This window comes from Babylonia areolata, chromosome 8 (assembly GCF_041734735.1).
Source record: "Babylonia areolata isolate BAREFJ2019XMU chromosome 8, ASM4173473v1, whole genome shotgun sequence".
NCBI lineage: Eukaryota > Metazoa > Mollusca > Gastropoda > Neogastropoda > Buccinidae > Babylonia > Babylonia areolata.
Window position 1 is genome coordinate 207,734 of NC_134883.1, and position 23,577 is coordinate 231,310.

At 44.0% G+C, this 23,577-nt stretch overlaps 1 protein-coding gene across 3 annotated transcripts in view; it reads right to left on the reverse strand.

Moving 5' to 3' along the window:
- LOC143284444 (ribonuclease P protein subunit p14-like) overlaps positions 1 to 22,045 on the reverse strand; it is a 43,414-nt gene extending 21,369 nt beyond the window's left edge. Inside the window, exons 1-3 of one of the 3 annotated variants that reach the window (XM_076591080.1) lie at positions 21,987 to 22,045; positions 20,923 to 21,032; positions 13,413 to 13,501 (exon numbers count right to left, since the gene is read on the reverse strand). In XM_076591080.1, coding sequence (XP_076447195.1) covers positions 13,413 to 13,501; positions 20,923 to 20,946 — 113 coding nt within the window. In that variant the 5' untranslated portion in view covers positions 20,947 to 21,032; positions 21,987 to 22,045. Of the gene's footprint in view, positions 1 to 13,412; positions 13,502 to 20,922; positions 21,033 to 21,296 lie in introns of all 3 variants that reach the window. The other 2 variants (XM_076591079.1, XM_076591081.1) reach the window with 2 other exon arrangements.
- Between the last annotated feature and the right edge of the window lie 1,532 nt (positions 22,046 to 23,577).

Genomic DNA, 23,577 nt, shown 5'->3' on the forward strand with positions numbered 1-23,577 from the left:
CTACAGACATATCTCCAGAGGGTGGGATACTACACATCAGCTACAGACACATCTCCAGAGGGTAGGATACTACACATCAGCTACAGACACATCTCCAGAGGGTGGGACACTACACATCAGCTACAGATCTCCAGAGGGTGGGGATACTACACATCAGCTACAGATCTCCAGAGGGTGGGATACTACACATCAGCTACAGATCTCCAGAGGGTGGGATACTACACATCAGCTACAGACACATCTCCAGATAGTGGGAATACTACACATCAGCTACAGACATATCTCCAGAGGGTGGGGATACTACACATCAGCTAAAGACATATCTCCAGAGGGTGGGATACTACACATCAGCTACAGACATATCTCCAGAGGGTGGGAATACTACACATCAACTACAGATCTCCAGAGGGTGGGATACTACACATCAGCTACAGACACATCTCCAGAGGGTAGGATACTACACATCAGCTACAGACACATCTCCAGAGGGTAGGATACTACACATCAGCTACAGACACATCTCCAGAGGGTAGGATACTACACATCAGCTACAGACACATCTCCAGAGGGTGGGATACTACACATCAGCTACAGACACATCTCCAGAGGGTAGGATACTACACATCAACTACAGACACATCTCCAGAGAGTGGGAATACTACACATCAGCTACAGAGACATCTCCAGAGGGTGGGATACTACACATCAGCTACAGAGACATCTCCAGAGAGTGGGAATACTACACATCAGCTACAGACACATCTCCAGAGAGTGGGAATACTACACATCAGCTACAGAGACATCTCCAGAGGGTGGGATACTACACATCAGCTACAGAGACATCTCCAGAGGGTGGGGATACTACACATCAGCTACAGACACATCTCCAGAGGGTAGGATACTACACATCAGCTACAGACACATCTCCAGAGGGTAGGATACTACACATCAGCTACACATCCCCACAGGGTGGGGATACTACACAGCTACAAACAGATCTCCAGAGGGTGGAGATACTACACATCAGCTACATATCTCCAGAGGGTGGGGATACTACACAGCTACAAACAGATCTCCAGAGGGTGGAGATACTACACATCAGCTACATATCTCCAGAGGGTGGGGATACTACACAGCTACAAACAGATCTCCAGAGGGTGGAGATACTACACATCAGCTACATATCTCCAGAGGGTGGGGATACTACACATCAGCTACATATCTCCAGAGGGTGGGGATACTACACATCAGCTACATATCTCCAGAGGGTGGGGATACTACACATCAGCTACATATCTCCAGAGGGTGGGGATACTACACATCAGCTACATATCTCCAGAGGGTGGGAATACAACACATCAGCTACATATCTCCAGAGGGTGGGAATACTACACATCAGCTACATATCTCCAGAGGGTGGGAATACAACACATCAGCTACATATCTCCAGAGGGTGGGAATACTACACATCAGCTACATATCTCCAGAGGGTGGGAATACTACACATCAGCTACATATCTCCAGAGGGTGGGAATACTACACATCAGCTACATATCTCCAGAGGGTGGGAATACTACACATCAACTACATATCTCCAGATGGTGGGAATACTACACATCAACTACATATCTCCAGAGGGTGGGATATTACAGATCTGCTACAAACAGGTGTACTGTATTGTATTGTATTGTATTGTACTGTACTGTACTGCAGTCTGGTCAGATAGATATATCTGCTGCTGGTAACCTGGATCCCAGTACTACCTGTCACAGGGCTGATTTGCTGGCGACTAAACCAGCACCCCCACCAGTCCTCTCAGGAGGATGGTGAGGAGGGTGGCTAGACACCCTGGTGGAAATAAATGACCCATCAAAGGGCGCCAGCTCTGGAGAGCTACCTGCAGCCACCTAGCTAAGGGAGTAAACCCTGACAGAAAATCCAGTGCATGGCCCCTAAGGCGGTTGGATTGCAAACTTTGTCACTTTCTGGCAGCTCCTGCGGCCGCGTTGGCACCAAAACGCAACAGCCTTGCTGTTCCTTTGGATCTGTCAGCGAGGTGGAGAGGGGGGAAAAGCTGCATGGGCAACAGCCTGTCTTTCATATTACATTGCCCAGGCTTATATCCGTCCGTCCATCCACAAACACCTTGCACTTACAACCTGGAGAGGACACTCTAGCTTCGCTACTAGCACTAGCATCAGAACAACACGTGAAGCAACAATTACCGGTTATAAGTTTGCGCTCAATTGGCGTAGAGCTGATGCCAGGGGTTGCTTTTGACACTCGCGTCCCAATGGACATCTACCGCCCGCCCAAGCTGGGCAGCCCCCAGCCAGTTAGGTGCTGTCCCACCACGACCTGCCATCTTCTATGGGTGTATGAAGATTAGGAGAATATCCGACGAGCAGGTCGTTAATTTCCGCACCAGGCAAAAAGAAAACTTCAAGAAACGAATCAACAATGAAACTGGCCTGTTGGGATGTCCGGACAATGATGCCTGGGCTCTCCCAACATCTGCAAGACATCAGTGACGCCAGAAAGATGGCCGTTATAAACAGCGAACCGAAGAGACTAAATGTGGACATTGCCAGTCTGCAGGAAATACGGCTGGTTGACTCAGGAACACTAAAGGAGAGGGACTACACCTTCTTCTGGCAAGGAAAGAGCTCTGATGCCCCAAGAGAGCACGGAGTAGGCTTTGCAGTCAGGAACAGCCTGATGAACATGATCGAACCAGGCAGCAGTGGTTCAGAACAACTCCTGACTCTCTGCCTCAACACCTCCAAAAGCTATGTCACTCTCGTCAGCGCATATACTCCAACCCTGTCCGCCTCTCCAGACACCAAGGATGAGTTCTACGAAAATCTTGCATCCACCATAAGGAACATCCCCAGGATGGAACAACTTGTTCTCCTGGGCGACTTCAATGCCAGAGTGGGTGCAGACAACGATTCGTGGCCCTCCTGTCTCAGTTCCTTTGGAGTGGGGAAAATGAATGAGAATGGACAACGACTACTTGGATTTTGTACCTGCCATGAACTGTGCATCACCAACTCCTTCTTCAAGACGAAGCCCCAACACAAAGTCTCCTGGAGGCACCCACCTCAAAACACTGGCACCAACTGGATCTGATCCTAGTAAGACGAGCTGCCATCAAAAACCTTCTCCACACTCGCTCTTACCACAGCGCAGACTGTGACACAGACCACTCTCTGGTATGCTGCAAGATCAGACTGCAACCAAAGAAGTTCCACTGCTCAAAGAAACAAGGGAACTCTCGCACTGACGTCAGCAAGATGTCTCAGCCAGACCTTGTAGAACAGTTCACAGAGGCCTTTGAGAGAGAATTTGGTGCATTGCAGCTCAGAGACTGCCACAGAAAGATGGGAAACGCTACGAGACACCATGCACCACATTGCTATGGCCACCTTTGGGAAGAAAACTGCAAAGTCCCACGACTGGTTTGAGGCCAGATCATCAGAGATGACTCCCAGTATTGAGGCCAAGCGCACTGCACTCACCGAGTACAAATGGTCACCCAGTGAGAAGAACCTGCAAATCCTCAGGGCCGCCAGGAGTAAGGTTCAGCTTAATGCCAGGCGATGTGCAGATGAGTACTGGACAGAGCTCAGTGAAGAGATACAGAATGCTGCTGAAAGAGGCAACATCCAAGGGATGTATGATGGCATCAAGAAGGCACTGGGACCAACACAGAGTAAGACTGCCCCCCCTCAAATCCTCCACTGGGGAAGTAATCAACGATCCTAGCCAGCAGATGGAGAGATGGGCGAAACACTACTCCGACCTCTACTCCACAGAAAACATGGTGTCCAACTCAGCCCTCGATGCCATCAAGTGCATGCCGGTCATGGAAGAACTTGACGCAGAGCCAACTGAGGACGAACTCAGCAAGGCCATTAACAGCCTGACATCAGGCAAGGCACCTGGCAGTGATGGAATTCCCCAAGACCTCATTAAACACTTCAAGACTACTCTTCTGCATCCTCTGCACACAGTCCTCTGTCAGTGCTGGAATGAGGGAGCTGTACCGCAGGACATGAGGGACGCCAAGATCATCACCCTTTACAAAAACAAGGGTGAAAGGAGCGACTGCAACAACTACAGAGGCATCTCGCTTCTCAGCATTGTAGGCAAAGTCTACGCTCGGGTCCTCCTAATTTGTCTACAGAAACTGGCCGAACGCGTTTATCTGAAATCACAGTGCGGTTTCCGAGCTGAGAGATCCACGGTAGACATGATCTTCTCCCTTCGCCAAATCCAGGAGAAGTGCAGAGAGCAGAGGATGCCTCTGTATGTCACATTCATTGACCTCACCAAGGCCTTTGACCTAGTCAGCAGAGGCAGCCTTTTCAGGGCTCTTCGAAAGATCGGCTGCCCCCCCAAACTGCACAGCATGATTGAGTCCTTCCACTCCAACATGAAAGGGACGGTGCATTTTAATGCAAATGGTAACCTCTCCAAGCCCTTCAACGTATGCAGCAGTGTCAAACAAGGCTGTGTCCTCACCCCCACCCTATTTGGAATCTTCTTTGTTCTTCTCCTGAGGCATGCGTTCAGCCATGCACAAGAAGGGATCTACCTGCGGACCAGATCAGATGGCAGGCTCTTCAATCTCGCCCGCCTCAGAGCAAGGACAAAAGTCCACGAAGCCCTCATCAGAGACATGCTCTTTGCTGACGATGCCGCAGTTGTGGCCCACACCCAGCGGGACTTGCAGTCACTAATGGACCGCTTCTCCCAGGCCTGAAAAGATTTCGGTCTGACCATCAGTCTCAAGAAGACAAACATCCTAGGCCAAGACATGCCATCTCCACCAGCCATCACCACTGATCAATTTAATTACTACAAGCTTGAAGCCATCCATCAATTCATTTACCTTGGGTCCACCATCACCGACAACCTCTCCCTTGACACCAAGATCGACAAGGATCAGGAAGGCAGCCACAACGCTAGCCCGCCTCACACAGAGTGTGGACAAATCCCAAGCTGACCATGAAGACAAAGATGGCTGTATACAACGCCTGCGTCCTCAGCACCTTGCTGTAAGGCAGTGAGGCGTGGACCACACATGCTCGTCAGGAGAAAAGGCTCAATACCTTCCACCTGAGAAGCCTACGGCGCATACTTGGCATCTCCTGGCAAGACAAGGTGACAAACACTGAAGTCCTGACTCGCGCTGGCCTCCCGACCATGTATACCATGCTGAGACAGCGTCGGCTGCGCTGGCTGGGCCACATTCGCCGCATGGAAGATGGTCGCATCCAAAAAGACATCCTTTATGGAGAGCTCGCCTCGGAGCAAAGAAACATCGGCCGCCCACAGCTGAGATACAAAGATGTTTGCAAACGTGACATGAAGGTGCTTGAGATCAACACTGAGTCCTGGGAGGACCTTGCAGATGACTGCAACAGATGGAGAAGCACTCTCAAGAATCAGCTACGGATTGGTGAGGACAAATTCAGCTGCTGCATCAGAAAAGCGAGCTCGCAGAAAAGGGACGGCAGCCAACAGACCAGCATCAGCTTACACATGTGACCGCTGCAACAGAGACTGTTTCTCTTGCATCGGTCTCTACAGCCACAGGCTACACTGCTTGGTCCAAGCAGACAGCCTAATTAGACATTAGGTCGGATATACTCTATCCATGGTCAGCCATGACCGAAGGAGGCCTACTACTACTAGTGTATTGTATTGTATTGTATTCTATTGTATTACTCTTTTTTGTCACAACAAATTTCTCTGTGTGAAATTCAGGCTATTTTCTCCAGGGAGAGCACGTCACTGCACTGAGAGTGTCACTCATTTTTTGACTCACTTGTGTAAACAAAGTGAGTCTATGTTTTAACCCGGTGTTTGGTTGTCTGTGTGTGTGTGTGTGTGTGTGTGTGTGTGTGTGTCTGTGTCTGTGTGTCCGTGGTAAACTTTAACATTGACATTTTCTCTGCAAATACTTTGTCAGTTGACACCAAATTAGACATAAAAATAGGAAAAATTCAGTTCTTTCCAGTCATCTTGTTTAAAACAATATTGCACCTATGGGATGTGCACAAAAAAATAAAAAATGAAGCCTAATTATATGCAAACTGCATTTACTGTTATATTTATATTTTTTGTATTCTCAAAACTTGGCACTTTGATCTGATATTCTGACCCAACAACAAGAGCAGTCATTATTATCATTTTTTGTTCAAACAGGAACTTCTTTTGCTAAGCATGGAAGTTTCATTTATTTTGCAAACGTTTTGGTGCAGATAGTAAAGAAGGGAAATTACTCTGTAATTAATGCTAGGGGAGTTAATTTGCTTTAAACTGATCTTTCTCATCTTAAACATTACATTTTGAAATTATACACAATACATAAAAAGCTTGGATTTTTTTTTTCAGTGTATCACAAGTGAGTCTTGAAGGCCTTACCTCTCTTGTATTTTTTCCTGCATGCAGGTTTTTGTTTTCCTATCGAAGTGGATTTTTCTACAGAATTTTGCCAGGGACATCCCTTTTGTTGTCATGGGTTCTTTTATGATCACAAAGTGCATGCTGCATGTGGGACCTTCTCATTCAAATGACTAGTGTCCAGGAGCCAGTTCCATTGCTCGGACAGAAGAGCCTAGTATGGTCGTAACCCGCTACTAACTGTGTGTAGTATGGAACTGACCCATGGCGTAGTTCGGTCAACGTAGGCATTTAGTCATGTGTAACTGTCAGAAAGTTAGAACCAAGCAATGCCACTGGCTCCAGACCACCACTCAAGGTCTAGTGGAGGGGCAGAAACTACTGGCCACTCTGCCGGGATTCAAACCAGTGCGCTCAGATTCTCTCACTTCTTAGGCGGACGCGTTACCTCTAGGCCATCACTGGAGAAGATCACTGAAATTCAAATATTTGAGTGGAGGAAGAGGGACAGGGGAGGTCTTTAGCTCCTTCACACCACTGGCAGCTGATCCAACAAGCACACTGTCATCACTGACATCACTGTCATCACTGTCATCACTGCCATTAGTCATACTTTCATACGGTCATCACTGCCATTACTGTAATCACTGCCAATAGCCATTACAGTCACCACCATCATCACTGCCATTACTGTCATCACTGCCATTAGTCATTACAGTCACCACCATCATCACTGCCATTAATGTCATCACTGCCATTAGTCATTACAGTCACCACCATCATCACTGTTATACTGTCATCACTGCCATTAGTCATTACAGTCACCACCATCATCACAGCCATTACTGTCATCACTGCCATTAGTCATTACAGCCACCACCATCATCACTGCCATTACTGTCATCACTGCCATTAGTCATTACAGTCACCACCATCATCACTGCCATTACTATCATCACTGCCATTAGTCATTACAGTCACCACCATTATCACTGCCATTACTGTCATTAGTCATTACAGTCACCACCATCATCACTGCCATTACTGTCATCACTGCCACCAGTCATTACACTCACCACCATCATCACTGTCATACTGTCATCACTGCCATTAGTCATTACAGTCACCACCATCATCACTGTTATACTGTCATCACTGCCATTAGTCATTACAGTCACCACCATCATCACTGCCATTACTGTCATCACTGCCATTAGTCATTACAGTCACCACCATCATCACTGTCATTAGTCTAATGGCAGTGATGACAGTATAACAGTGATGATGGTGGTGACTGTAATGACTAATGGTTGTGATGACAGTATGACAGTGATGATGGTGGTGACTGTAATGACTAGTGGCAGTGATGACAGTAATGGAAGTGATGATGGTGGTGACTGTAATGACTAATGGCAGTGATGACAGTAATGGCAGTGATGATGGTGGTGACTGTAATGACTAATGGCTCCCAATCTCTGCAAGAATACAACATAAAACATCCACTCTTTGCTTCAACTCTCTCACTGATCCCTACTTTCCTGTCTATCTTTCTGATCTCCTTCATGTCTATACCCCTGCCAGACAACTCCGCTCTTCTTCAGACAATAGAACCTTTACTGTTCCTCGAATCAAAACAAAGACTTATGGCAAGCGATCTTTTACTCACTTTGCGACAACTGTTTGGAACCAGCTTCTACTCACAACTCGTTATTCTGAAACCCCCTCACAGTTTAAAACTGCCCTGAAGACACACCTGTTCAGACAGTCATACAATGTTGTATGAAATTGAAATGAAATAGAGGTGTGTGGTTGTGTTGTGTTGTGTGGGGGGGGGAGGGTTGGGGTGGGGGGGGGGTGGGGGTGGGGGGCGGAGGGGGAAGAGGGGGGAGAGGTGGTGTTGGGTGTTTGCACGTCCACACGCGCGAGCTTGTGTCTGTGTGTTGCGGGTGTGCGGGTGTGCGGGTGGGTGAGTTGGTACGTGTGTGTGTGTGTGTGTGTGTGTGTGTGTGTGTGTGTGCGTGCGCGCGTGTGTGTGTGTTGTTGTGGTTTTTTTGTGTGTTTTTTTTAATGTATAAATATGTATGTGAGAGATTTTAACACGAACTGTTTTATGAAGTAATGTTGTAGTTTGTTTACTCAGTTGTCCATCTGTTGTGCTTTTGTTGTTGTTGATGAGTTTTGTGTGTGTGTGTGTGTGTGTGTGTGTGTGTGTGTGTGTGTGTGTGTGCTAGTGTATGTGGACGTGGTGGAGGTGTTTTTTGTTTTTGTTTTTTTGTTTTGTTTTGTTTTTGTTTGTTTGTTGTCGTTTTTTAACAATACGTACATTTTTACATTTTCAGGTTTAATTTTTTAAATGTAATGATGCACATACGTTTTTACTTGAAATGTTTGATGAATATTGCTTTATCATGTGATGTTGTAGCCTGTGTGTTTCAATTGTTTGTCATTCGTGTGTGTGTGTGTGTGTGTGTGTGTGAACATTTGTTTCATCTTTCTAGTTTTGATCTGTGTGTGTAATGCGGGGTGTTTCTTCAGGGAAATGCTTAGCAGGAACTTTTATTTTATTTTATTATATATATGTGTGTGTATATGTATGTATGTGTGTGTATATATATATATGTAATGTCGCAGTAGTTTGCATTATTCGATTGTTGATCTGTGTTCGTGTGTGTATTGTGCCTGTAGGTGCGTGTATGTGTGTTTGTCACTGAGTGAGTGTGTGAGTAATGTGTTTGGGTATGCGGCTTGTGTTCGTTGGTGCATGTGTGAGTGCGTGCCGCGCGCGCGTGTGTGCGTGTATGTGTGTGTTGTGTGTGTGCGCACGCTGTGTGTTTTGTGTGTTTGTATGTAGGTATGTATGTATGTATGTATGTGTCTACGTATATATGCATGCGTATACGTGCTTGTGTTCTTTCAATTTCTTTTTTCTTTTTTTTTTCTTTTTTTTAAATACCTGTTGCATTTCTTGATTTAATCAACTGACATGACCTATTTTAATTGTTCTCTCTCGCCTATATTTCAAATTATATGCATATGTTTGTGTGGGGATGTTTGAGTGAATGTTTTTAGTGCTATTGTAAAGCGCATAGAGCTTCAAGAATATGCGCTATAGCAAGAAGTCTGAATAAATAAATAAATAGTCATTACAGTCACCACCATCATCATTGTCATCACTGCCATTAGTCATTACAGTCACCACCATCATCAATGTCATACTGTCATCACTGCCATTAGTCATTACAGTCACCACCATCATCACTTCCATTACTGTCATCACTACCATTAGTCATTACAGTCACCACCGTCATCACTTTCATTAGTCATTAGAGTCACCACCGTCATCACTTTCATTAGTCATTACAGTCACCACCATCATCACTGTCATTAGTCATTACAGTCACCACCATCATCACTGTCATTAGTCATTACAGTCACCACCATCATCACTGTCATTAGTCATTACAGTCACCACCATCATCACTTTCATTAGTCATGACAGTCACCACCACCATCACTGTCATTAGTCATTACAGTCACCACCATCATCACTACCATTAGCCATTACAGTCACCACCATCATCACTGTCATTAGTCATTACAGTCACCACCATCATCACTGTCATACTGTCATCACTGTCATTAGTCATTACAGTCATCACCATCATCACTGTCATCACTGCCATTAGTCATTACAGTCACCACCATCATCACTGTCATTAGTCATTACAGTAACCACCATCATCACTGTCATTAGTCATTACAGTCACCACCATCATCACTGTCATTAGTCACCACCATCATCACTGCCACTGCTGTCATCACTGCCATTAGTCATTACAGTCACCACCATCATCTCTGCCATTATTGTCATCACAGCCATTAGGCATCAGTCACCACCATCATCTCTGTCATTATTGTCATCACAGCCATTAGTCATCAGTGACCACCATCATCATTGCCATTACTGTCATCACTGCCATTAGTCATTACAGTCACCACCATCATCAATGTCATCACTGTCATTAGCCATTACAGTCACCACCATCATCACTGCCATTACTGTCACCACTGCCACTAGTCATTACAGTCACCACCATCATCACTGTCATTACTGTCATCACTGCCATTAGTCATTACAGTCACCACCATCATCACTGTCATACTGTCATCACTGCCACTAGTCATTACAGTCACCACCATCATCACTGTCATTACTGTCATCACTGCCATTAGTCATTACAGTCACCACCATCATCACTGTCATACTGTCATCACTGCCATTAGTCATTACAGTCACCACCATCATCACTGTCATACTGTCATCACTGCCGTTAGTCATTACAGTCACCACCATCATCACTGCCATTACTGTCACACTGTCATCACTGCCACTAGTCATTACACTCACCACCATCATCACTGTCATACTGTCATCACTGCCATTAGTCTTTACAGTCACCACCATCATCACTGTCATACTGTCATCACTGCCACTAGTCATTACAGTCACCACCATCATCACTGCCATTACTGTCATACTGTAATCACTGCCACTAGTCATTACAGTCACCACCATAATCACTGCCATTAGTCATTACAGTCACCACCATCATCACCGCCATTACTGTCATACTGTAATCACTGCCACTAGTCATTACAGTCACCACCATCATCACTGCCATTACTGTCATACTGTAATCACTGCCACTAGTCATTACAGTCACCAACATAATCACTGCCATTAGTCATTACAGTCACCACCGTCATCACTGTCATACTGTCATCACTGCCATTAGTCATTACAGTCATCACCATCATCACTGTCATACTCTCATCACTGCCATTAGTCATTACAGTCACCACCATCATCACTGTCATTAGTCATTACAGTAACCACCATCATCACTGTCATTAGTCATTACAGTCACCACCATCATCACTGTCATTAGTCACCACCATCATCACTGCCACTGCTGTCATCACTGCCATTAGTCATTACAGTCACCACCATCATCTCTGCCATTATTGTCATCACAGCCATTAGGCATCAGTCACCACCATCATCTCTGTCATTATTGTCATCACAGCCATTAGTCATCAGTCACCACCATCATCATTGCCATTACTGTCATCACTGCCATTAGTCATTACAGTCACCACCATCATCAATGTCATCACTGCCATTAGTCATTACAGTCACCACCATCATCAATGTCATCACTGTCATTAGTCATTACAGTCACCACCATCATCACTGCCATTACTGTCACCACTGCCACTAGTCATTACAGTCACCACCATCATCACTGTCATTACTGTCATCACTGCAATTAGTCATTACAGTCACCACCATCATCACTGTCATACTGTCATCACTGCCATTAGTCATTACAGTCACCACCATCATCACTGTCATACTGTCATCACTGCCATTAGTCATTACAGTCACCACCATCATCACTGCCATTACTGTCACACTGTCATCACTGCCACTAGTCATTACAGTCACCACCATCATCACTGTCATACTGTCATCACTGCCACTATTCATTACAGTCACCACCATCATCACTGTCATTACTGTCATCACTGCCATTAGTCATTACAGTCACCACCATCATCACTGCCATTACTGTCACACTGTCATCACTGCCACTATTCATTACAGTCACCACCATCATCACTGTCATATTGTCATCACTGCCATTAGTCTTTACAGTCACCACCATCATCACTGTCATACTGTCATCACTGCCACTAGTCATTACAGTCACCACCATCATCACTGCCATTACTGTCATACTGTAATCACTGCCACTAGTCATTTCAGTCACCACCATAATCACTGCCATTAGTCATTACAGTCACCACCATCATCAACGCCATTACTGTCATACTGTAATCACTGCCACTAGTCATTACAGTCACCACCATCATCACTGCCATTACTGTCATACTGTAATCACTGCCACTAGTCATTACAGTCACCAACATAATCACTGCCATTAGTCATTACAGTCACCACCATCATCACTGTCATACTGTCATCACTGCCATTAGTCATTACAGTCACCACCATCATCACTGCCATTACTGTCATACTGTAATCACTGCCACTAGTCATTACAGTCACCACCATCATCACTGCCATTAGTCATTACAGTCACCACCATAATCATTGCCACTAGCCATTACAGTCACCACCATCATCACTGCCATTAGTCATTACAGTCACCACCATCATCACAGCCATTACTGTCATCACTACTATACTGTCATCGCTGCCATTACTGACAATAGCATGACCAGAACTTGCATTACCTCACACTTGCAACAAACCGAATATCAGCTCAGCCGCCATCATTTTATACATATATCTATGGTGTCAATGGTGACCATGACAAAAATTGCCACACGTCATATCATTACATATCCATGGTGCACATCATTACAAAAACTGACCCACAATACATTATATATATAGATATATATATCTATGTCTATCTTTCTCTAGGTTTATGATATGATATGATAATATGATATGATATAATGTAAGTAAATAAATAAATAGATAGAATAGATAATAGTTATATCATATCATATCATATCATACCATACGATATAATATATGTAAATAAATAAATAGATAGAATAGATAACAGTTATATAATATCATATCATACAATATAATATGATATATAATACAATACATTATACTATATATGATATGATATGATATGATATGACATGATATGATATGATATGATATGACATGATATATGATATGATATCATATATGATATGATATGATATGATATGATATGATATGATATGATATGATATGATATGACATGATATGATATGATATGATATGACATGATATATGATATGATATATGCTATGATGTTATCTATCTGGTGACCATGGATACAAAACACTGCCCCACAACACATGGACTGGATTCATTTCTACTTTGTCCAGAAGCTTTCTATGCTCACAGGGTTGCTCTGAGGTAGCAATATGGTGCAGGTGATTTGTCAACCTGTCGCAGGAAAGTGCTCTTTGAAGAGTCTCCCATCTTCTGCAGCTGTGAGAACACATTAACAATAAGATATATGTTAACAATGTTATCATCAATATCAATACAATAAGATATGTTAACAATGTTATCATCATTATCAATTTGAAAAAAAGAAGATATGTTTACAATGTTATCAGTATCAATTGGAAATAAGTAATAAGATATATGTTTACAATGTTATGATCAGTACCACTTGGAAAAAAAAGCACAATAAAATATATGTTTACAATGTTAATTGTTATGATCAGTATCAATTGGAAAAAAAAAGAGATATATTTACAATGTTAAGAGCAGTATCAATTAGGAAAAAAAACAATAAGATATATATGTTTACAATGTTATCATCAGTATCAACTGGAAAAAAACAACAACAATAAAATATATTTATGTTTACAATGTTACGATCAGTATCAACTGGAAAAAAACAACAATAAGACACATTTACAACAATATGAACAGTACCAAATGGAAAAAAAACTAATAATAATAATAATGGATACTTGTTGAGTGCTTTCCTTTCTGAAAGGGAGCTCAAAGCGCTTTACAATAAACATAAAGTGCTTTACAATAAACATAAAGTGCTTTACAATAAACATAAAGCGCTTTACAACATAAAGCGCTTTACAATAAACATAAAACGCTTTACAATAAACATAAAACGCTTTACAATAAACAAACATAAAACATAACACATGCACGCGCAATAACTTGGCAACAACAAAAAAGATTTGATGCACAAAAACATTTCTTGGTCTCTTGCACACACACACACACACACACACACACACACACACACACACACACACACACACACACACTGAAATGAGGAAGAGTGGCAAAGATCGTGTGGTAAACTGTTTCATACAGATGGAGCTGAATGAGAAAAGGAAGAATCACCGAAGGATTGGGTTTTAACATGAGGAAGGAGTAGCCGCCATGAATCTAAAGATGATCTGGCATACAGGAGTCATGACCTGGGTGTGGCCCGGCCCCCTTAGAGTGTAAGGAGTTTAGGGCCGAAACACTTGACTGAGGGGGGCTTCTTCTCTGAGAACCTTTTACTGTCAAGCTCTCCCTAGAGTTTCTTATCACTGAGACACGGGTAAGCCACTGACTTTCAGGAACAGTCTGAATGACATTCAGGAAAGACCGAGTGACACTGGGAAAGACTAGACTCTCAGGTTCCGTGGGTTGGCAGCCCACCTTACCCTTAATCAATTGCTACAAATTGTTCAAAGAAAAGATGCTCCCAGGATTCACTGAAATGGGGAGAGAATGATGAATCCATCAGCGCCAACAGAATCATGACTAGAAACGGTAAACGGAGCATGATTTCAGGACTGATGGAATTCCCATGTGTCTGTGGGCGGAAATTCTCCACTGAGCATGGCATGAAGATCCACAGGACCAAAAAGGGTTGTATGAAGAATCTGACAAATGCTCAGCAGCACACTGCACCAGCAGATAAGACGTCGGAAAACCAAGGCCAGGATTCAAACCACAGTGCCAAGGACATCCACACTGATAATTCAGACGAATTAATCGTACAAAATCTTGAAGCCAAACACCAGAAACTAAACTTGCCACCTGCAAGTGCAGAAATGGAATGGGAAAAGTTGGACCAGAAAATAGTTCGAAAACTTGATGTGTTGATAGGAAAGAGCACCCTGGAACACAAGTTAGCCACCTACAGAGATATTGTGTACGCAACCTGTCGAAAAAGCCTATGGAGTGAAAGAACCAAAGACAAGAACACCTCCTCAAAAATCCAGGCGACAACAAGAAATGGACAACATGACAACAAAAGGATTGTCCCTGGCAAAATTCTGTAGAAAAATCAACTTCAATTGGAAAAACAAATAAAACTGCACACAGCAAAAAATACAAAAAAAAAATGGGTGGCGCTGTAGTATAGCGACACGCTCTCCCTGGGGAGAGCAGCCCAAATTTCATACAGAGAAATCTGTTGTGATAAAAAGAAATACAAATACAAACAAATACAAGAAAATGATGAAGACAGCTTCAAAATTTGAGAAGTAGGGCCTACAAAAACTTTGGAAAGACCTGAAAGCAAAGCACAGTGCCCTCAGTAAAGCAGAATCAGCAAGGAGGAAAAGGAGCAAAAAGAAGAACACACAAGACTGCTTCTTCTGAGACCCCTTTCAGTTCGCCAGGAAACTGTTCGAGCAGCCCAAATCAGGGACACACACAGTGGACAAAGAAACACTTGAACAGCACCTCAGGAAAACGTATTCAAATCTGCAAAGCAAGAAACCACTAGATCTCAAAGGTTCGGTTCATCCCAGGAAACCAGAGAAGACGTTCAGCGATAAACCACCAACCCTTGAGGAAGTACAGAAAGTGGTCAAGAAAGCCACGGCCAAATCATCACCAGGGCCAAACGGAATACCGTACCTGCTGTACAAGAAATGTCCTGAAGTCCTTCAGTGGCTCCACAGAGTGATAAGATCAGCATGGAGGAACTTGAAGATCAGCAACCAGTGGATGATAGCTGATGGTGTGTACATCCCAAAAGAGCAGAATTCAAGTACCATCTGCCAGTTCAGACCAATATCGCTCCTGAATCTCGAAGGAAAAGTCTTCTCTGTCATGGCTGCAAGACTGACAAAATACCTCATAGAAAATGAGTACCTGGATGTGTCAGTCCAGAAAGGTGGCATCCGGATCCCATGAGTTCCTGGCTGTGTAGAACATGCCACAATGATTTGGGATGCAATCTAAAGAGCAAAGGCAGAGAAAAAGAACCTTGACGTGGTATGGCTGAAACTGCAAATGCGTACGGGTCAGTTCCTCATGAGATGATCTAACTGGCTCTCGAGATGCACCATGTACCAACCAACATCAGGGAAATGCTGAAGAAGTACTTCCATGGATTCTCAATGCGGTTCACCACCAATGAATACACAACAGATTGAATCAATCTGGAAGTGGGCATAGCCATGGGATGTGCAATTTCTCCAATCTTGTTCGTGCTGGCAATGGAAGTGATCTTGAAGGCCTCAATGAAGGGAACAGATCGAGCCGACCTTGGTAACGGATGCCAGATACCTCCTTTGAAAGCCTTCATGGATGACACAACAGTCCTTTCAACAAAAGAGGATGACACCCATGAAATATTGAAGTTGCTGAATGAGCTAGTTGCCTCAGCCAGGATGAACTTCAAACCAAAGAAATCATGGAGCCTCTCACTGCGTAAAGGAAAGGTAGCTGAAACGGTCACATTCACTGTAGCCAACCAAGCCATTCCAATGGTGTCAGATGAACCAGTCAAGAGCCTTGGAAGATGGTGGAACGAGTCCCTGAAAGACACAAAAAGAGGAAAGGAAACCAAGTAGACAGCAGAAGGAGGTCTGCATATCATAGACCAGTGTGGCCTTCCTGGCAAATACAAAGTGTGGTGCCTACAGTCCATGCTGATACCAAAGCTCCTGTGGCCTCTCCTGATATATGGTATCAGCTGTAGCACAGTTGAGTCAATTGAGGCAAAGATCAACAAGTACACACGCAAATAACTTGGTGTCCCACCTGGTCTCACTGACGTGGCACTCTACTGTCGCCAAGCAAGGCTGAGGCCACCTCTGAAGTCCCTTGTCAAAGAATACAAAGTAGGGAAGGCAAGACTTCTCAGCATGCTTGAAGACTCAGGTGACAGTATTGTGAGATCCAACCAATCCAAACTGAAGACTGGCAAAAAATGGAAGTTCAGGGAGGCAGTCAGTGCAGCGAAAGAAAGCCTTAAGACAAAGGAAATAATAGGACACACCCAAACCAACAGACAAGGCCTGGGATCGACAAAGATGGAATGGTGATCCAAGGCAAGGGGGAAAGCAAAAAGAGACATGATCATACAGGAGATCAAGAAGTAAGAGGATGATAAAAGAGTCCAGAAGGTAGTCCAGCAAGGCCAGCAGGGGCAGTGGACAACATGGGAAAATGCACTCCAAAGGAGCCTCAGCTGGAGCGACATGTGGAACATGGCCCTTCTGAGGATCAGCTTCACCCTAAAATCTGTGTACGACCTCTTCCCTTGAATACAAACTTGGTGAAATGGGGGAAAGCAGATGGCCCTGTGTGCCCACTCTGCCATGGCAAACAAACAGTGGAACATGTCCTCAGCTCATGCAAAGCAGCGTTGAGCCAAGGACGGTACACATAGAGACATAACCAAGTGCTAAAAGAAATTGCACATGTGGTGAGCACTGTCCAAGGAGCACCAACCCCACCAAAAGTTCCAGTAGAGTTCCACTTGGCAGAAGGCAATAAGTCTGGCCAGGAACACCACCCAAAGTTTCCAAAGCATGGAAACGTGGGCTGCTTGATGATGCCGAAGATTGGGAATGCACAGCGGACCTACCAGAGGGGAAGACACACCTGAAATCATCAGCAAGAGTGGCATGAGACTTGACATAGTACTCCACTCCACGGCAACGAAACAAGCAATTCTGATTGAGCTCACTATGCCATACGAAAGTAGAATGGAGGAAGCCCACATCTACAAGACCAAGAAGTATGCTAGTCTAGCCAGCAGCCTGAGAGAATCTGACTTCCAAGCCAAAGTCCTCACCATAGAGATTGGTGCAAGAGGGTTTGTGGGTGCATCTGCCTACAGCCTCATGAAACAGCTGTCGATTTCTGGCAGAGAGAGGACATGGGCTCTCAAGGCAATGGCAGAAGCAGCAGAAAAGAGTTCCAGCTGGATCTGGTTGAGGAAGAATGAAAGTAAACTTAATAAGGATTAAATTTCCCTACTCAAACTAGGCAAACGATAGCTCAGTGGTTAAAACATCTGCCAGAAAAGGTGACTCAGTTCTAAGTGGCAACCACCCTGGAGGCACGAATTCGAACCTGCTGAGGACCAGGGAAAAAAAAAAAAAAAGGCGGCAATACAAGGCCCGGCCCCCTTAGAGTGTAAGGAGTTAAGGGCCGAAACACTTGACTGACAGGGGATTCTTCTCCAATAAGAGATATATATATGCTTACAATAACATGAACAGTATCAAGTGGATAATCCCCCAATAAGATATATCTTTAAAATGTTATGATCAGTATCAATTGGAAAAAAACAAACAATAAGATATATCTTTAAAATTTTATGATCAGTATCAACTGGGAAAAAAATGTTAGTCTGAAAGTGGGATATGTCCCCATAAGTTCACAACTTAAGGTAAAAATCAGTTAATGTATTTGATCATTAATTAATCATGACAGGATCAACCCCTGTCCGAGCCTTGGACCAGACCACCCTCCTAACAGACAAAAAAGGCATCCTTGCCCACTGGGCAGAGCACTTCAAAACCCTCCTCAACAGGGACTCATCCGTATCTGACGAGGCAATTGCAGCCCTAGCTCACAGAACACCAGTGCCTCCCCCCAACCTGCAATCAAGATCAATGACACAGAGATCAAGTCAGTCAACAAGTTTTGCTAACTGGGCAGCACCCTATGCAGCAATGGAGTCCTTTATGCAAAAGTGACGCTGCACATCACCAAGGCCAGCTCCGCCTTTGGCAGACTCAACAACAGGCTGTGGAACAACAAAGGCATCAGGCTCAGCACCAAAATCAAAACTTACAGAGCTGTTGTGCTGACCACCTTGTTGTACTGCTGTGAAACATGGACGACGTATTGCCGTCACATTCAATAACTTGAGCAGTTTCATCAGAGATGCCTACAAAAGATCCTCGGCATAAAGTGGCAAGACAGGGTCTCCAACCTCCAGGTCCTACAGAGGAGCGGCCTGCCCAGCATCGAAAGCCTGCTGATCCAGTGCCAGCTACGCTGGACAGGACACATTGTCAGCATGACAGACAGCAGGATCCCAAAGATGCTTTTGTATGGCCAGCTGAAGGAAGGCCACCATGAACTTGGAAGAACCTGCAAGCGCTTCAAGGACACCTTGAAGACAAACCTCAAAGCCTGTGACAGAGACATCGCTTCCTGGGAAACTGATGCCCTTGACCGCTTGCGCTGGAGGATGCTGTGCTCTAGTGGCATAAAGAAGAGAACGCTGGCCATTAAGGAGAAGTGTGAGCGAAGGAAGCAGGGCTCAACTTCTGGAGACCTTTTCCCTTGCAACACCTGTGGGAAGGCCTCTTCTCCCATATGAGGACACACACTGACAGATAAGCCTGCCTGCCTACTCATCTGTCGGTCTGACAGGAGACTCCATCAATCATGAAACAAAAGGTAAACAAAAGGTAAGAATACAATAAAATCAAGCTGCATGCAGGAAAATAAGGCCAAATGAACATGCTTAATAATCGCAAAAAAAAGCGTAAGACGAGACAGAGCGTAAACCTGACAAGATGGCGTAGACAGCCTTGGCCAAAGGAATGATTCAACACTTGTAGCTTTTAGAGGCATTTGATTGGCTAAGAGCGGACCGGGCAAGACGGGTCGTCTTTTCACTGTTAGCTGCACGAAATTTGGACAAGCAGAGCAAACCGATAGGCCTAGTTTGCATCAGTTTGATATGGTACAGTATATGACACCAAAAGTCCAGTTGTGGTTTTCTGGATCAGGAGCCTCAAAAAAAAAAAAACCGTCCATGATTCAGAAATACAGCTTAATCCCGAAGACCTAGTTTTAACCTATAGGGAACAAGCGATGACATCACGAATTTAGGACTGTATCTCATCTGTGGGGTTTCTAGTTCAGCGCTTTTGTTGATTCCACGATCCCACTAGCTCTAACATCTTGTGCTCTATTCAAAATTGTAAAATGAAAAGGCAAAGGAAAAGAAGTAAGTTAACAAGCTTGACCTTAAGGCATGTCATGGATACATTAATAAACTTAGCTTTGTGAATGGCCTCCACCCATATGATCCAGTTAAGAGTGATCATGTCTGCATGTGTCACTCTTGCTGTGTGTGTGTGTGTGTGTGTGTGTGTGTGTGTGTGTGTCACTGTGTGTGTGTGTGTGTGTGTGTGTGTGTGTGTGTGTGTGTGTGTTTGTGTGTGTTCTTCTTTATCTTCCTCTTCCATTTTAATTTTTATGTCTGTTCACAAAGACGGAAAAAAGTATGTGCACATGCGCATTCTGTTTGTGTATGCACTGTCAGTGTATGTGTTGTGTGTCAGTGTACTTATGTGTATGCATGTGTGAGTTTGTGAATGTGACTCTGTGTGTGTGTGTGTGTGTGCGTGTTTCATTCTGTGTGCTGTGTCAGTATGTCTTGTGTTAGTGTGTGAGCTGGTGTGTGTGTGTGTGTGTGTGTGTGTGTGTGTGTGTGTGTGTGTGTGTGTGTGTGTGAGTGTGTGTGTGTGTGTGAGTGAGTGTGTGTGTGAGATAGAGAAAAAAAGAGAGAGAGAGAGAAATAGAGAGAGCTGGTCTCTGTGTGTGTGTGTGTGTGTGTGTGTGTGTGTGTGTGTGTGTGTGTGTGTGTGTGCATCCAGTTTGATATTCACCTTAAATACATTCTGAAGACACATGTCTTGGCTTAGTTTTCTGTGTTTCTCTTTGAAACAGTTGTTAAGCAGAGTGTTCCAAGTTTCCTCACTGAGCAAGATTGAAAAATCTAACAGACACAGTGACAGACAATTAAAATTAGTCATTCTTGGAGAAATTTAAATTCTTAAGCCTTTTCCTGTAGGGAAACTGTATGCTAAGGTAACTGACTGTGGGCCTTCAACTGAAGAGGAGTAAGAAGTCACAGAGAAATTTGTGTAACTGTAAGCCATAACTTGAACACATGTTATGAAAACTAGCTGATTTCCAGAGAACACTTGAGAAATTTTCCCTTTATTTCTTACATAACAAAATAGTGTTCTTTACTTCTTACCTCCACAGAAATGTCTTGAACAAACATGCACATGCTCACTGGTATTTGCCAAAGTCACTGGTGCGCCAGGTAGCTGGGATACACGCCTGCCTTCTTATTTGTTTTGTGACTTCAGTCTACTTCTCTGCAGTAATGTTAACTTTGGGAGTTCGATAAAATCGATACCCAGTAGGTCCCGTTTAGCACTGTACAGCTGATAATGCAACAAATATATGGCATCGCTCAGTATCCTTGTGGAGATGATCATGGTTTCGCTCCGCGTCACGAGGGTTTGTTTACGTGTGTTGCATCCAGCGCGTAACGTCTCAAGACTGGTATGACTGACAGTGACACTGTGAAGATTTTTCCCCACTATGTTTAACCCAACTTTGGTTGGCAGACAAAGTATTCCCGGATAAAATGAATCTGATAATCTAGAGTTTACCACGAACACATACACAGACAGACAGACACACACACAACCGAACACCGGGTTTTAAGAGACACTTTGCTTCCACAAGTGAGCCTTCCTTCCTTCCGTAAAGTGATCACAGTCAATACCTGACTATTCTATCACTGACTAAAAATCAGTCAGACCAAACAAAAAAGAGGACGTTTTCGCTATTTTTCCAGAATATAACAAAATAGTCACAGCTGGTAGTCACAATCGCCTTCTAAACCTAAAGCATATCTACAAACGGTTACGATTACCAACTGATCAAAGTTGTAAGTCGTCTGTTTTCCAAATGAACATGGAAGCATGCCCCCTGTGTTGTCCGGAACTGTAAGTCGGAAGTGAGAAATGTCTTTGTACCGATTTTTTTCAGGAAAACGCAAACTTTTCTTCTTATTTCGCATCAAATGTTTTTAGTTATCCAAAAACAAGCAAACAAAAGAACAAAAATGGTTTAAACAAATTTAAAGTTTTCCCATTCTTCCAAACATGGCACAATTACACTGAGATGGGTAGGACTACCGTTTCAGTGCTGCAACTTCAACACATCAGTTTCACATCACAAAGTATTGAATTAAGCCCCCAATGCACATTTCAGTTTCACAACACAAATTACGGAATAAAGCCCCCAATACACATTCCAGTTTCACAACACAGATTACTGAACCGGCTAAGCCCCCACCCAGTACATTCAGTTTCACAACTATGGTCGTGGGGCCAGAGGCGTGCCATGGTTGTGTAACAATGTTTTGTGTGACACCATTTATTCAATGTGACGTTTTTCTTGAAGTTTTGGTGTTTGACGTATTTGTATAATGACGTAGGTGTCTAACGGATCTCGGGAAGAGTGTCCTTGGAGAAGGTGGTGAGGAGAGCGGCGTTTGGCTGCTGCAGTTGTTTGGTTGTTGGTTTGTTGTTGTTGTTTTTTTTTGGTTTTTTGTTGTTGTTGTTGTTTTTTTCATTCTCAGTGTTTCCCTCTGCAGACGACCAGAGATGGGAATTTCTGCATTCGGTGTATCTTTGTTTCTATGTTAGGCACCTTTAGTTGTTTTTACACACAACTCGCTGTGTGTAGGCCAGTGGTTGCAGTTTTTGTTTGTTTGTTTGTTGTTGTTGTTTTTTGTCGTCTGGTCAATGTTTTCCTGGACACTGTTCTAATGCTACGTTCACACTAGGCTGTAACCACGATCTAACCAAATGGTTACATCGCTCTCTAACTCACTGGAACCACGAATTTTTGGTTGCAGTGGGTTCCCATCCGTTAGACGACTTTTCGGAAAGACCCGATTTTTGGTTAGATAGGTGGTTAGATGGCCCCCAAAAATATGGCTCGGGAGATAAAAAATTTTCGAGGTTACATCGCCCGATCAAGTTATAAACGGTTACAAAGGCATTCACACTAGTCCCCGTCGGTTCCAGTGAGTTAGAGCAGAAAATAGAGGCGGAGCCGAGTTTGAAAAAAACTCCGACGTCAAAACAAAATAGCATGCCTTGCACGCACGCTGCGTGCGGTATGCAAATTGTCTGGCCCGACACATCTAACCGACTGCAAGTGATTGCAACCTTCTTTGCATGGTTGGGGTCAGTTATAGTGAGTTACATCGACGCGTGTTGTAACTTGATCAGTTACAGTGTGAATGTATTTAAGCTGGCTGACTGTCATTTTTTTCGTTCTTCTTGCTGCGTCTACACGAATCCACGAGACTGATTTTTCGACATTTTTCGATTTTTCAAGACCCCCCACCTCATGGAAACCCACGGGAACCACAGAAAACAAAAGTATACCCCAATCTGTACATGACGCCACAGCCACAGCACCCCTGTAACTTGGCTTGTAACTTGTTCAAG